The 16497-nt window shown below is 33.0% G+C and overlaps 1 protein-coding gene across 1 annotated transcript; it reads left to right on the top strand.

Annotated features, from left to right (window-relative positions):
• On the top strand, positions 1–16227 carry jef (major facilitator superfamily domain-containing protein 6 jef). Its single transcript, XM_088272394.1, has 10 exons — positions 1–300; positions 3892–4155; positions 6805–7047; positions 7867–8332; positions 9153–9311; positions 10052–10321; positions 11939–12173; positions 12865–13019; positions 14316–14530; positions 15054–16227. Exons 1-9 carry the CDS (start codon positions 179–181, stop codon positions 14526–14528), a joined length of 2127 nt encoding a protein of 708 aa, XP_088128520.1. The 5' UTR covers positions 1–178; the 3' UTR covers positions 14529–14530; positions 15054–16227.
• The last annotated feature ends 270 nt before the right edge of the window (positions 16228–16497 follow it).

Here is a 16497-nt window from a genome sequence, read left to right as displayed (position 1 = left end):
AGAATCGATGCTTCAACATCGAGTGCCGAATTAATTCAAAGTTCTGCCTACCACGCAGCACATCTCCGACGAAAACCAGTTGGAAAATAGACAAATTACACATCTGTGAGCGTTTTCATGCAAGGCTCGGTTTAGTGAAGTATTAGGGGAGGAAACGCGAAGTGATCGCAGCCTGAAGATGCAGGGGTCGTCGGAGATGGACGAATATGGAAGCTATGGGGGACAGCAGAGAGCTCCTCCAGGACCCGCTATCAGGCCTATGGTGGACCCTGAAGCGGCAGGAGAAGTGGATACAACGAGGTAAGACGCCCCAGACCATATTGTAATTTTCTACAGAAAAAAAAAAATTGCCATATTTTTGTAAAAAAATGATCAGGGCAGCAGAAGAAAAACGATAACGTATTCATTTTAAAACTTAAACAAATATTTATATAACGTTTCTTTGATGAATATATATTTTTTCAAAGTTTTTACTATACATGTATGATCCTTTGAAGAAGACAGATGTTTCTTTCTCGGAATAATGAACTTTTTTTTAAATAAATAATTTCATTTTTAATAAAATGAATAAAAAGTTGTAAAAAAGGTAATGCTGTCTTAAACCTTAATTCAAGGACATATTTTTAAATAATGTTGTTTTAAATTTTATATTAATTTAATCAATAATATCTCTACTTGACATATTTCTCGATTTTGAAAGACTTTATGACGATGTAATTAGAGAAATATGTTATATATATTTTTGAATGTTTATCAAAAGACGTAAATATATATATGTTTTTAAAGAATCGTATTAAAAATCTGTCTTTACTTAGCTCAAGGACATAGTACATATGTAAGTTATATCACAGTTTTGATTATAAGAGATTGTGACTCATGTAAAAACACATTGAATTTCTCTTAAAGGATCACGTTTCTTTTTCTTAACTTATGATTTAGTCTTAACAATCAATTTACAGATAAATGTTATGATAAATTTCATGCATATGTTTAAAATTGCAACCCTTGTAATATGTAGGTTTATGTTTCAGAATACAAATTAACTTACTTTTTTGTTATATGATAATATAATTCTTATTTATATCACCTTAAATAATTTACTAAATTAAAATACCCTAAATATTTTTAGCCTTAGCTTTGTTAATTTGTTACTTAAAAAGTTCTAAATAATATTTATAACAAGATGGCGAACTTTTTAAAGCAACATAATTTTTATAAGACATTTATGAAAAAAGTGTAATGTAGTGGTTAGCACGTTTGGCTACCATGCTGAGGTCCCAGATTTGATTCCTAGGGGGTCAAAAGAAAACTTTGTATTAAAAAATATTATCCTGGACTGGTACCTGAAGCGCAGGACTGGTCAAATTAACATTTCATAAATTTGAAGCTGTGCTTTATGCATTATTGGTGCGGATAATGGTGACTAGTATGGTCACAAAAAAGGTTTTCCTGTACTTTTAAATTATGTTTAAATCCTTTATAAGTTTACTTATGTCGTAAAACATTTTTATCATAATTAAGGTATTAATTACTTAGTATTTGTATTAACTTAAATTATTAGATTTTTCATTGACACGTTTCAGGACATTTATTAAAACATCTCCGAGGTGTAAATAATGAATATGAGTAATAATTAATAACTACTGTTGTTTGCACTACTTTTGAGAGCATAAACGTTAAAATCCAGGATTATAAAGCCATTTTGAATTTTATAGTGGATGAAACATTGACCCAGTTTCATTTAAATAAGTTTAGTTTGAGGTCGTCTTTTATAATATAAGATATAAAAACGGAGAGAATCTAAATTGAAATATGTACAATGTAAATAATGTTCATTTCAAAATAAGTTTTTGATATATCGATACATAATTTTCTCGAGACCATCCCTCTTTTTTACGTCGTGGGAGTAGGGTCGTTCAAGATTGAAATCTAACTTAAGTAATAATGGATGAGAGAGTATGTTAGATAATATCTACATACAAACATTACGTAGGTACGTTACTTCTAAAGTAGGGATTTTGCGTCAAGAATTCCAGTATCGAACAGTATATATAATGACGCATTTGAAAATAAGGAAAATCATGTAGATTTATCCCTAGTTCAAATTTATCGGGGCTGGAAAATAAAGCCCATTTAAAAGGGTAAATTTTAGTAGTCATTGGGATAAAAAGTATCCTTTCATTTCATTTCCAGGAGAGGCTAAATATTGTTGAGCTTAGCTTAGTGAATTAACCTTATATAGAGTATGGTATATTAAAAGTATTGTTAACGTGGTATGGTAATAAAACACTTATCATTTATCGTTCACTTTGTGTAATACCACTTAAAAACCCTTTTCACGACTGAATGATAAGGAGAGTGTAAAATTAAGCTCATAACTAGCAATCAGAGGACTAGGATTCGAATTCTAAAGTGAAAAGAGATTTTTTTCTTTAAAATTCGTAATTTATCTTTTTTCATCTTAAAAAATCATTCAAAGCTTCATTCTAGGATATTTTTTTTCAAATACAGATATTATCATTAGAAGAATAATTTTTAATAACCCTGATAATAAAAATAAATTACAAATATGCAAAAAAGTTGAAAGGGTGTTCTCAAAAACATATTGCGGGCGAATATTTATTTTGCAGCGAGATTTAATATTTTATCCTCAATATTATATGAAAGTCACGTATCTCATAAAATAAATGGCACGTCTCTGTGAATAGGACCTAAGTCATAAAAAGTCGTGAAGACGAGATTATGGAAAATAATTTTACTTTATTACGTACCTACGTGTATATATGTATTTATGTAATATTATGATAATAATAATACATTTGAAAACACATAATAACATTCGTTAAATTATTAAGGCCTTACTCGCAATAAAAGAATTCAGGAAGCGTCCGGCTGCGCTGAGAGCAGGACGTCAATTTACGCTAAAAAATTAGAATATATTAGTACATTGGATTTTGTTTTTGTTTTTTATTATATATATATACATAAGTAAACTAAAAAAATTGGATTTTTAAACCTTTCAATAACTCTTTTCTTTTCAAAACCGTATATTTATTAACACAAACTTATTTTTATCAATACAAAAACGGTGTTTTTATAAAAAAATCTATTACGTCGAATGTTAACTGGGTTTAAAGAAAATCAAATTGCGATTTATCAAATACTGGGCCAAGTTCATAAAATATTATATTACCTCAGTGTTCTGGTTCAGACACTGTACATGTGAGTTCACTCGAGCCATCTATGGTTGTAGTGGGAAAGTTTTTATTTAGCAGAGACCCTTTTATTTTGATGTATGCAATATCTGAGCCCCGGATTATTTTTACAAACGAAGAAACGCCTGAAAACATGATTTATAAATTTATGCAGCTTATTGAGGGGCAGCGTGATCCTGGCAGAAGGCAAACATCTTAGCTGCGCAGCATAATAGATTGGACTGGGATGAGACGTGTGGGGGAGCTGTTCCGATTGATAGAGAAACCTTTGCTAGAGTGGTTGCCAACGTAGGGGGGACCTGATACGGCACGAGAAGAAGAAGGAGAAGAAGAAGAAGGAAATGCAGCTTATAGTTTGACCAGTTATAATGAGATTGCGAAGCAGCGTCCGCCTCCGTAGTGTAATGGTCAGCACGCTCGGCTACCGTTCTGGAGGTCCCGGGTTCGATTCCCAAGGGGGGTAAAATAAATATAAGTGATTTTTTCACTACAATATTTATTCAATATTAACATGGACTGGTACCTGAAGCGGAGGGCTGATCACCTTTCCTTCATGTGTAAACGATCAAGATAACACTGCGTTTATATGACACAGTGCCCTATGCACCATTGGGGTGCGGATAAGGGTTTTATTATCATTATTAATATATTGAGATTTTTTAATTTTTTATTTCAGATATCCTCAGCCGAAGGAAGCTACGCACAAAATCCGCGGCAGATCCGACGTCATCGAACTGCTGTTCGGAGCAGTCGACCAAGAGCTGTTGACCGTGAAGACATTCTACTTCTTCTTCTACTCCGCGTTCGGCTCCCTCTTCCCTCTCATGGGTGTCTACTTCAAGCAGATGGGCATGAACGCTGGCCAATGTGGTCTGCTCATAGGCACCAGGCCCTTCGTGGAGTTCCTGTCTGCTCCCTTCTGGGGAAGTCTTGCTGACAGGTATGCGTCTTTGCATTTTTGATATTCCTCCAAAACTCTTTGGTCATTTGATAATGTTTTGATAATGGCTGAAATTACAGTGAAAAGATAACCTATTGACTGCGTAATGTAGATAAGATTGTTTTTTATTTTATTTTTCATATTGTATTATTTTTATTTGTATAATTGATTTTATAATTTAAAATGAGTCCTTTTTTCTAGTTCTGAGTATATTTTTGGTTGTGCTATGTTTTTATTTTTTATATTTCATAAATACTTTAATGCATTGCATTTCTTGACTAACTAAAGTAGTCCTCTTTATAAAATTAAACAACTTTGTTTTAACAACTTTTTTATTATTATTATACTTTAATCTACCGGTTTCGACAAGAACCTTGTCATCATCAGGGTTTTTTTAAATTCTAAAACATTAAAAACATTAAAATACTTATAATTAATTACATTCCCTTGCCAAAAAGAATTTTGGTAAGGGAATGTAATTAATTATGAGTATTTTAATGTTTTTGAATTTAATAAATCCTGATGATGACAAGGTTCTTGTCGAAACCGGTAGGTCAAAGTGTACTAATAATAAAGGTGGTTAAAACAAAGTTGTTTAATTAAATAAAGTTTATAAAGTTTATAAAATGTGCCACAAAGTATCTGCGAAAAACATTCAAGAAAAAGTAATCGTGTTTTAAGTCAGACAAAATTTAGAATCAATATAAGGTAAGATTTTATAAGAAAAATCGTGAAATAAGTAGAAAAATTAAGATTATTTACAGTTTTTCATAAAAAAGGATAATTTTTGTCATCCCCTAGGATTCATCAACTCCTCAGCATTTTTCCAATATTTAAAATAAAATATTTACATAGATAACTTTACTTTTATTTTTTTTAACGACTACTGTATTTTGAAATATCTAAGTCGTTGGTCTTTACTGACTCGACCAGTATCAATATTATATAATAATCAATTTAAAATCTTTCAAAAATGATTTACGAAAACATATAAGGCAAACTCCCGTTTGATTACCATTTATTATTTCTTATTTATATGTACAAACCCTGTAAGCGAACTCCCTCTCTAAACACGAGCAATCTGCTCTCTTAGTGAGGTAGCACGTAAAAAAAAAAAGTAACTATGTTGATTATTATGATAAAATATGTAACTATGTTGATTACTGTGTTGATTGTAACTATGTTGATTATTTTTGCTATACAATTTATCTTTGATTAAAAAAATTTATAATAAAAAAATAAATAAATAAATATTTATAATATGTTCAAATGGTGATATGTATAAGAAAGTAAAATAAAAAGGTGTGTTTTGATGGTTTGGGCATTTTCAAATGAGTGAAGAAAGAATAGTAAAACAAATTTATAAAAGTGTGTGTGGTGTAATAAAAGAAGATGAAAACTAAAAAAAAAATTGGCATGATCAAGTTATTCAAATACTTGAAAATGGTCATGTCAGTAGTCGGAATAATAGGCGTGTATGTATGAGGAGATGCATGAACGTGGAAGAGGCGAAGGTTGTTTGTAAATAAAGATGTGTGGCATTATATTCTCCCTGACTACTCCTGCAGGAAGCAGCGTGATGCTTAGTTAGCCGGTTATGATATCGCCTTGAAGTTTTATTCCCGTGGCTTTTTTCGCTGTTATTTCATTGTTAAGCACATACATATTATGTATTACATGTATATATTGTATCAAAAAATTTTAGAGATTAATATTTATCGCCAAGTAATCTACATATTTATTTAAAAAATAATAATTGTGGTTTAACGTTAATTAAAAAAATGAGTGGGTTGTACTTAATTTTAGGAATCTACCAAGGTTACATCTGCTTAATTTTCCTCCGGTCTTATCAATGTCACCATACATAAATGTACGATGAGATACAAACAATTAGTTTTCTTTTAGATTTAACTAATTATGCAATTAATGACGTATTATATTTAGTTTAGTATAATAATAACCTTAAACTATTCTACTTAGTCATTAATGCAATAAAAAATGCAAAGGATGGTTTGAGTCATCATTTTATATCATTTGATACACTTTATTTATTATTCATTTATTTATTACGGAAGTTGAATTTATCGTTTAATTGACACCTTCTTTCACATGTGAGCTTTCGACACCATCTATGGTATAGATCTTCATGAAATGTATTTAAGATTATTTCCGAAATAGTAATTAACTCTTCGTTTTACATACTGGGAGATGCCTGAAAAGATGATTTTCAATGTTTTTAAAACTCATAATTGGTCCAGTTATATTATTTACAATATTTTGAGTGTACCAAGTCTTTGTTCGCATATCTAGGTTTATACACTTTTTATGTAGAAAAAAACATAGATAAAGAAACATATGGGTATTTACAGGGCTAACGACCCGTCACACGACACGTCGTAAGCCCTATAAATACTCAGGTAACTCATAGTAAAGTGGACAAATGTAGATTTGTGAACAAAGGTTTTAATACCTTCAAAATATTGTAAACAAGACTAGACACTAGTCGTATTTTCATTAAAAAAACTCAATAAAGTGGTCTTATACAATGATTTCTTAAATTTAAATCATCATGTTATTCCACAAAGTTAATGCCAAATCAATAAGCGCCTTTGCTTCTATACCACTCACATGTAATGTATATCGTTCCAGATGGCAGAAGGGAAAGCTTCTTCTTCTAGCTTCATTGTCGGCTTGGATCGTGTTCACTCTGCCCCTCGGCTTCATCCAGCCTCCCCCGACAAGCTGTCTAGCCGAGAGGAACTCCACGTACTGGCTCATGCATCCCACGGAACCAGCCCTCCTGAGGAAGCGGTCCATCTCAGCCAAGGACGAGATGGGTCCGGCGAATGTTCACCTGTTCTTGGTGAATGAAGGAGAGGTGCCACCATCTCCGTCAGTATTTTTTTTTAAATGTTTAATTAAATTTTTACTGGGTAAATACCACTTTTTCTTAAAATCTACTGTGACACGTGTTTCGATGTATTCCGCATCATTTTTAAACATCCGCATCATTACGGTGTTTGAAAATGGTGTTTGTTTGGCATGTATGACTAGATGTATAGGAAGCTAGGGTTGTAATTCAGGAAAGACGAGTATGGGCTCTGTCTTTTCTATTTATAGATTTAACGTTTAAATTGTGTATTTTTCAATTAAACTCCATTTTACTTATGAATGAAATGCTTAATCAAATACTGATTTTTTGAGTCTACTAACTTGTATTTTCTTTTTGATAAAACATATAAATTAATTTTGTGACAATTGTTTCGTCTAGTTATGGCAATGTCATTCGTTTGAAAATGCCATAACTAGGCAAAACAATTGTCACAAAATGTATTTTTTTGTGTGTTTTTTTTTACAATAAAATACAACTTAGTAGAGTTTGATTTAACATTTAATATATAAATCTATTTTTTATGTTTTGTACTGACATATCTTGGTGGAACTGCATTTTGTATAATTAAATAATTCACTATTTATTCCACATGAATTTTATTTGACCAGCTGCTGGTCAAATAAAATTCATGTGGAAAAAATTAAATAGTTGTTATTTTATTTTACATAAATCTATCTTTTCTGCCTATCTCTGCAGTGAGTATGATATTATGTTAGAGATAGATAAGTCTTTAAAGATCATCTCGTATTGTCATGCCGAGTTCTAAGTACCTGCAATTTAAATGAGTTAACTTAAATATTTGTTTGTATTAATTTCAGGAATATTCCTCGTGGATCGCGTGCAGTTCGTCCCCGTGGGAACGCAGGACAATCTCCCCTAGACGTCCGATATGCTTCCAACTACAACGAAGCTGAACATGGAAGCCTCGTATCACCTCTCTTCTCTTCCATAGTCTATCGAACTCAAGACATACAGAAAGCCTTCTTCCTTCTCCTACTTCTTGTCATAATTGGCGAGTTCTTCAGCGCTCCAGCCATCACTCTCGCCGATTCTGCCGTCATCACGCTCTTGGGGGAAGACGCAGACAGATATGGGCATCAGAGGATGTTCGGCTCTCTGGGTTGGGGTCTGGCTATGTTTTTCGTCGGTATTGCTTTGGATAACTCCACTGCGTTTCCTGATCATCCCTGTAGTGGAGAAAAGAGGAAAGAAGAGAGAAATTATACCATCTGTTTTGCTACATTCTCAGTTCTGATGGGGGCTGCTTTAATAACAGCCACTCAGGTAAGATTTTTTTGCAATTATTTTATTTTGGAGTAAGTTATATTATACTTCACAAATTTCTTAACTCAATCAGCCACACTTCCAAACCTATTGATTTACTACTCACACGTAATAGGGATCCATAACCAAAGTATATATCATCATCACTCATCAAACCCTTATCCGCACCCCAATGGTGCATTGGGCACTGCATCATATAAACGCAGTGTTATCTTGATCGTCAACCCATGAAGAAAAGGTGATCAGCCCTCAGCTTCAGGTACCAGTCTAGGGTAATATTAAATAAACATTGCAGTGAAAACATTACTTATGTTTATTTGACTCCCCCCTGGGAATCAAACCCGAGACCTTTAGAACGTTAGCCGAGCGTACTGACCACTACACTACGGAGGTAGACTAGTTATACACAGCAAAAATACAAGTTTAAAAAATTGATGCAATGTGGATGATCAATAATGTGCAGAATGGTGAACTTTACACGAGAATTAACCAGCCAAATGCTAGGTGAAGATCAAAAAAGATAGAGGTCTGGGCTTTGGGATGCTCAGACTTCCATCTTCTTTGATACTAAGAACAATAGATTTTTTATCTTAAGTTGAGTCACTTATAACACTAAAATACGTTGCTCGAACAACATTCATAAGCAGGTCAGAAAAAACTGTCTGCGGATTGCTATAAAAATGTTAAGCATAGAAAAATGAAAGGAAAGACTTTTGTTTATTCAATAAGTGGTCACAAAATGATGAGAATAAGGGTAAAAATATTCCACACATATAAAAGTTTCATTGCATTTTATTATATCAATGTTGTATTATTGCAGATAAACTTCAAATACGAGTATCCATCTGTGGATGTTGAAGTGCATCAAGTGAACTCTCAACCCACTGATGAAGATCGTCTTCAGAGCCAGCTAGCCGCACAGCTTCAGTTACCTGGACTGGATACATCAGCGACCGCTGACCAGAAACCAATTGCTCAGGTAATCGTAATTACCAAACTCCATTTTGTGAAAATCAAAATGAAAATAATTACTTCTTAAAACATGAAATAATTTCATGATTTGACTGGTTAATTTCTAATAGAGAATAGAGAAATTAAGTGAAACTCATTTGGAGCAAGTGATGTGGTAAATTTCATTAATAGTTGTATAATATTCCGTTTTACTATAATATTACGTACCAGAAATATAGTTATGCTAGATTGTCATAGATGTCACAATAATATTAAATATTGAGTATGTTTAAACATTTGTCCACGAATACATACGAAACTTAACAGGCGCCGTGGAGTAGTTGAACAAATGCTAGACTGCGAAAAAATGAATTCAATATTTATTTTCCACCTACCTTTTCTATTCTTTCTGTCCCGCCTGCAGATAGACCTCAAAATGGAGGCTTTGAACGTTATTCCTTTTTAAAAGACGATGCACAGACATCCATATTACTAGTATTTTTTGTCATTATTATTATGTAATTTTAGAAATAATAATAATGAAAATAAAAGAAAACAGAAAAAACAAAGGTATAGTTCAGAAACAAGCTTTGTAAAGACGAAAAATTAATAAAATAAACTCAAAGATTAAAAAACAACAAAAAAACTAAAAATAAAACAAAAAAACATTCATATTTTTAAAAACTAGTGACACATCACATTTGAAAAAAACCCAATATACGAAAATTATTTGTTTTTTTGTAACATGATGTTTTTTGTTTATTTCAGACTAAGATGTTTGCACAAACAACTCGAGAAATGCCGGAGTGGATAACTGTACTCAAGCAGTTCAAGAACTTGAAGTGTGCTTCATTCCTTTTCGTTGCCTGGTTCATGGGCTTCGGTATTGGGCTCATCTTCACCTTCCTCTTCTGGCATCTTCAAGATTTCGGGGGAACTCCGACCCTCTTTGGGGTGGCTTCCGTCATCAACCATATATCTGAAATCTTCGCCTACTTCTTTAGCTTTAAGCTCATCACCCAGATGGGGCACGTCAAAGTAAGTAATCATTTTATTTACTGATTTGGCATTGACTTTATGGAATAACGTGATGACGTCAGTATGAAAATAAAACACTTGAAAGAGACCACTTTTTGAGTTTACTAACGTAAACATTACTTTTTTCGAAAACTACAGATGTTCTCATCAACAGGTGAAAATACAAAGTTTGTATTTTCACCTTGTTCTCATCTCAAAATTAGTTGTGTTTACATAAATAAACTTAAAAAAGTGATCTTAAACAAGGGTTTCAATTTTATATTCAAGTAATCATTAATATTAAAGCAATGGAAATTTTATTAATTGCTATTTTGCATCGCTTTTACGATATAGATATAATATATAACTGACAAGCCAGAAATATACACATCGCAGTCGTACAGGAGAAAGTGACCAACAACAAAACGTAAAATGTTCAGGATGCCCATTTAAGAAAATAAACATCAATGCAGTTAGTCATTTTTAACAAGTAAATATATTATACTTCCAAGTTTAAAATCGCTTTGGGATTTTTTCAGGGCAATATTAAGCTAGTAAGATATCAAATAGTCAATGACCACGTTTCTGTAAAGAAATGCACTTGGTCACTTTCTCCTGTATGACTACGATATATGAAAGAAAAGCGTACATTGAGAACATTAGATCATCTAAAACTAACTTATTATTCAATTACGCTGAGGCAAGCGGAGATAATAGAACGAAACACCAGTCTGTCATTGCAAACATTCTTCGCCTTTTCCACATTGATATATATCTTACAAACTCGCCGATTATTCCGACTCCCGACATTACCACTTTTACGTATTTGACATCCCTGATCATGCCAAGTTTTCCTCTGAGATCTGACATGCATTAAGGATGTAAAGCTTATATCGGTTGAAAGGAGTGAGCGGGCCTAAAGTAGGTAATGACAAGTCTGACTTAATCAATGTTGACGAATCAATTCATTTCAATAAAATTCAATGATCAGATCACAATCAATTGAACTTTATAAAATTGAACAACTTTGTTTTAACCACTTTTTTATTATCAGTACACATAAACCTACCGGTTTTGACAAGAACCTTGTCATCATCAGGTTTTATTAAATTCTAACACATTAAATATATTAAAATACTCATAATTAATTACATTCACACAATTTTTGGTAAGGGATGTTATTAATTATGAGTATTTTAATGTTTTAGAATTTAATGAATCCTGATGATGACAAGGTTTTTGTAGGGTATATATATCCAAAATAAAACAAGGTTTGTTGGATTGAAATCTACATTCATTTATGTATATGTTAATACGCGGCGCGTTTCGTCTTCTTAGGACATTATCAAACACTCGTGTTAATAATTCAATATGGAAGTCTACCAACTGTCTGCAGTTACAATAAACAAGGTTCTTGTCTAAACCGGTAGGTTAGTGAACTAATAATAAAAAAGAGGTTAAAACAAAGTTACAACGATTAAAGAAACATGTAACATTGTAACATGTCTTACCACAAAGTTAATACCGAAACAATAAATAAAATAAAACAAAGTTGTTTAATTTTATAAAGTTCATAAAATGTGCCACAAAGAAACAATCAATTGTGATTCCAATTTAATCTTGCGATATCTCTCCCAGGTTCTCTGCATCGGCTTGGTCGGCAACGTCCTTCGGTTCTTGTACATCTCCTGGCTGCGCAATCCCTGGTGGGTCCTTCCGTTCGAGTTCATCCAGGGCGTGACGCACGCAGCCGTGTGGGCGGCCTGCTGCTCCTACATCGCTCACTGCACTCCTCCCGGCCTGAGGGCGTCTGCTCAAGGAGTCCTGCAGGGTATTCACCATGGCCTTGGAAGAGGCTGTGGGGCAGTTATTGGTGAGGGTCATTTACTACTTCTACTACTATCACGCCGTTTCCCAGCTGGAGTAGGCAGAGAGGATTATCCCTCCTGTTTCCAGCACAGATTCGATTAAAAACATATTTATTTTAGTAAGAAGAAACAAAAATCCACTTAATGATCAATAAACCTTGTACTTAATAATCAAGGTAAATAGTAGTGTCGGGTTGTGGTCCCGTGGTTAGTGTCGCGGACTCTTGAGTCAGAGTTTCTCGGTTCGAATCCACTCTACAACAATTTGATACCTATTTCTAATAATGAGCCACTTAGGCTCATAGAAATAGTATGAAATTGAAATATTTGTGTAAATAATAAAAACATAAATGTTTCTCTTTTAAAATAAATAAATACATGCAATTTCCATCTGAAAAAAAGGGTAGATAGGATGGAACGCCACACTCTTCTGCCCTGATATACACTACTAGCTTCCTTGACATCCATACGCAGGATGTGAAGGATTACGCAGACTTTTGACACCACCAGATTTTAGGTTCTGATTGGATCGTATTAAGTCTTTTTCGGCCGTTCTCGCTCTGTTCTCCTGCTCACATTCGCCACATATATTTTTTTCGTCATTCTCTCGTTATCTATTCGCTCCACATGTCCATACCACCTTAAATAACTCTTCTTAATGTATTATGAATCACAGAATGTGTGTTGCCTCTCCAGGTGGAATATTCGTGAGCTACTTCGGAACTACGGCGACATTCCGCGGGTACGGCATAGTGTGCATGATGGTGCTGGCCGCATTCATCTTCATCAACTTCTACAGGAAGGATACCGGCTTCATCTCGGATATTCCAGCAACCGAAGATCCTCATCAGGTTTCAGTATTTTTATTATTATTATTCATGTAATTTGAAAATAGCTTCATTCAATAGTCGATAGTATGAATTAACATTCAGGCGGGATAATACATAGCCTTCAACGTGATTTTCTTTAAACCAACATTAAACGTAATTGAATTATTTGAATTGAAATATTAAGTTTTTATTCAAAATAAATATATGGTTTTGAAAAGAAAAGAGATATTGAAAGGTAAGGAGTGTAAAGAGTTTTTTTTTTGCGCTAACCACATGTCGCCCACTCCTTTCAAGAACGTCATAAATCAAAATACTTGATTTTTCAGGAGACCGTTTTTAAAGTTTAAATATATAATACAATGTTTTAAAAATAAATATCTAGCCACTTATTGAACTTTTTACTGTGCAACAGATCCTTTTAGGTAAAACCTGAAGATTTTTTCTCCATTTGAAAAATATTTAGTTTATTCAAAAAAATAATTAAACAATACCTTTTTTTCAAAATGCAAAAACAGCACTTTCTGCCATTTAACGGGTAAATATTAAGTTAAAAATATGCCTCTTTTTTTGGGATATAGTACATTTTCTAGGCATTCCGAAAATATGCTCAACTGAAAATTGACGATTTTTGATTTATGACGTTCTTGAAAGGAGTGAGCGATGTGTGGCTTCTCACCCATCCGGTAGTATACTGAATCGTTTGGGATTTCGTTTGAATTATTTGGGAGTACACCTTGAAACAATATAAATTAGGTTCATTTTGTATTAAATAGTAATTGTCGTAAATTTTCAAAATATTATTTCAACATGTATTTTTAAAAAAAAGTCAAATTTGAATATGTATTAAACACGTCCGGCTCCTAGCGCGGCCGTTCAAGTTCTGAATTTAAAAGTTTGAAATCTCAGCCTTAATATGAGTAAAGCTAAAATGGTTTTAAACGCCTCTTTTCACTGTATAAACAAACATAGACTTTATTACATATAAATTATTCGTTGATTAATACAACAATGTATAAATAATTAACTAACCATTACGCCGCTTCCCCGCAGGGGTAGGTAGAGAGGATATAACGCCACACCACTCTGTATTTGAAAACATTATTCGCCTCTTAATGATGTATGGTTCCTCTTAACAATGTATGGTTCCACTTATCAATCTATGGTTCCTCTTAACATTGTATGGTTCCTCTTAACGTTGTATGGTTTCTTTTAACAATGTACGTTTCCCCATAACGATGTATGATTCTTCTAAACGCTGTATGGTTCCTCTTAACCATGTATGGTTCCACTTAACAATACATGGATTCTCTTATCTAGGTGGCCGAAGAGACAGCCCACCTTGCGCCCCACGGAGTACCCAGCAACCCTCTACCTCGCGCGCTTTCCTCGTCCCGCCTGTCGGACATGGGGGCCCAGGAGACCTACGGCGCCACCCGCCAGCAGGGCCCCAGCCTGTCTGTGCCGGGGGCCCCCAGCAACCCCTTCGCCCAGCCCGCGGCCCCCGCGCAGGAGTACGGCTCCTACAGATAAGGGTGAGATGACTTAAAGTCAATCCGAAAGCTCCCGACTGATTCCTAGATCCAGTATACAAACTCTTGGTTTCCGTTCGGGTCTACCGTTCAATAGATGTCTCTAGTGAAGTTCTAGTGATCCAAGAATAATGTTTCAAAATTGGTTCATGTATATGGACTTCCGAGAATTTGAGTAGTGTGGTTGTCAATTTTTTTAAAAACCCTTATCCGCACTTTAATGGTGCATAGGGTACTGCATTGTATAAACACAGTGTTATCTTGATCGTTAACACGAAGGAAAGGTGATCAGCCCTCCGCTTCATAACCAAGATAACACTGCGTTTATATAATGCAGTGCCCTATGCACCATCGGGTACAGATAAGGGTTTAAAGAAGAAGATATCTGTACCTTAACATCAGCTTTACCCTTGCTCGCTTTATTACAGGATCAGTGCTGTTCGAGTGATAGTAGTAAAGCGCCAATAATAATGAAAATAATGCTAAGTACCCACCCATTAATACTATTTTTGTTGTTGTTTTTCAGGATATGTAGATTCAACTGAAAATTTCGACAGCCTCCATTTCGAAGAGATGTATTTACTTCTATTTGAATATTATTAATGTTTACATATTTCTATGTATTGTATCATTGTCTAAGTTTCGTTCTTGATGTTCGGTGTTACAATGCATGATTTCGTAAATTACATATTGTAGATGTCGAAAATGTTATATTTATTGTTTTATAGCGATATAAATGAAAATGAAAGCACGATAGTTCCATTGAAATAAAATATAGTTATATTAATAAAATTGTAGGTAAATATTTCTGTAAACTTCTAAAGTGTTTGTAAATGTTCTATGTATGAGAGGTAATTAATAAATTTATAAATTGAAAGCTTTCGTCTGCCTGATGTAAATCATATTTTTCAATATATTTTAAGGCCTTAAGTATAATTAATTAATTGATAGAATCTCAAGTAAAAATGCGATATTTAGTCACATTATCTGTGGCGTTATTCAATTGACTACCTAATATCATATTTCGAAGGGTGAAAATCATAGGAATTCGAGTGACAAATGGTTTTAAAAATATATTACAAATCGTATGATATATATTTGGTTAATCGTGAGAACCCTAGAATACTTAAAATACTTATTAAAGAAAGAGTAATACAAACGAATTCGTTTTATATTTAAAGGGAAATTTGAAGGTATTTTCAAAGGATCAAGGACTGGTCAATCTATTGATTAAAGTTGAAAGTAAAATATTGTTTTTTTAAATTCATTGAATAATTTTTAACTAGACTTTTTTCGAAAACATTATGCCACTTAAACTCCTATAGTTTATTTGCCTTTCAATATTCTAACGTATACTTGTATATGTGCTTAGTGGGAAACTCGTTACATTAACGCATCTTCTAACGTACCTACGTAAAGTGTGTTTTCAAAACCTTTAATAAAAAATTGACTTATTTAGACTAAGTATTACATTTTAAATAAGGCACATTTGACTTGAATTTAAACAAAATAAATGTACTGTATTATTAAGTGATAATGTTGTTCGTGACGGAAAATCTTTTGCCTGAAATTATTGTGTATTTATTCATTTTGCATATCATTCGTGTGATTGTTAGATTTTAAGTAAATAAAAATCTTATACTTATAAATGTTATCTTAAAATTAATTTAAAATAAAGTTCCTTGAATTGATAAAAAAAACGAAAACTGCAATTTACTTTTTGAATTTAAATATATCAATTTTATGCTCATTAAACCAGGATAAACCATATTTATTTTTGATTCATTTCATATTTATTGATTTGGCATTAACTTTATGAACAAACATGATGATTTAAATAAAACAATAAAATACTCGGATAAAAATTTATCGTTTTTTAATGGTTGATGAGAACGTCTTCTGTAGTTGTCGAAGATAGTCGTGTTTACATTAATAAGCACAAAAAAGTGTTCTTATACAAGTATTTTATT

This window comes from Brachycentrus maculatus, unplaced genomic scaffold (assembly GCF_059751285.1).
Source record: "Brachycentrus maculatus isolate JH-2025_06_01 unplaced genomic scaffold, ASM5975128v1 h1tg000031l, whole genome shotgun sequence".
NCBI classification, from domain to species: Eukaryota; Metazoa; Arthropoda; class Insecta; order Trichoptera; family Brachycentridae; genus Brachycentrus; species Brachycentrus maculatus.
This window is presented reverse-complemented; position numbering and strand designations above follow the sequence as displayed.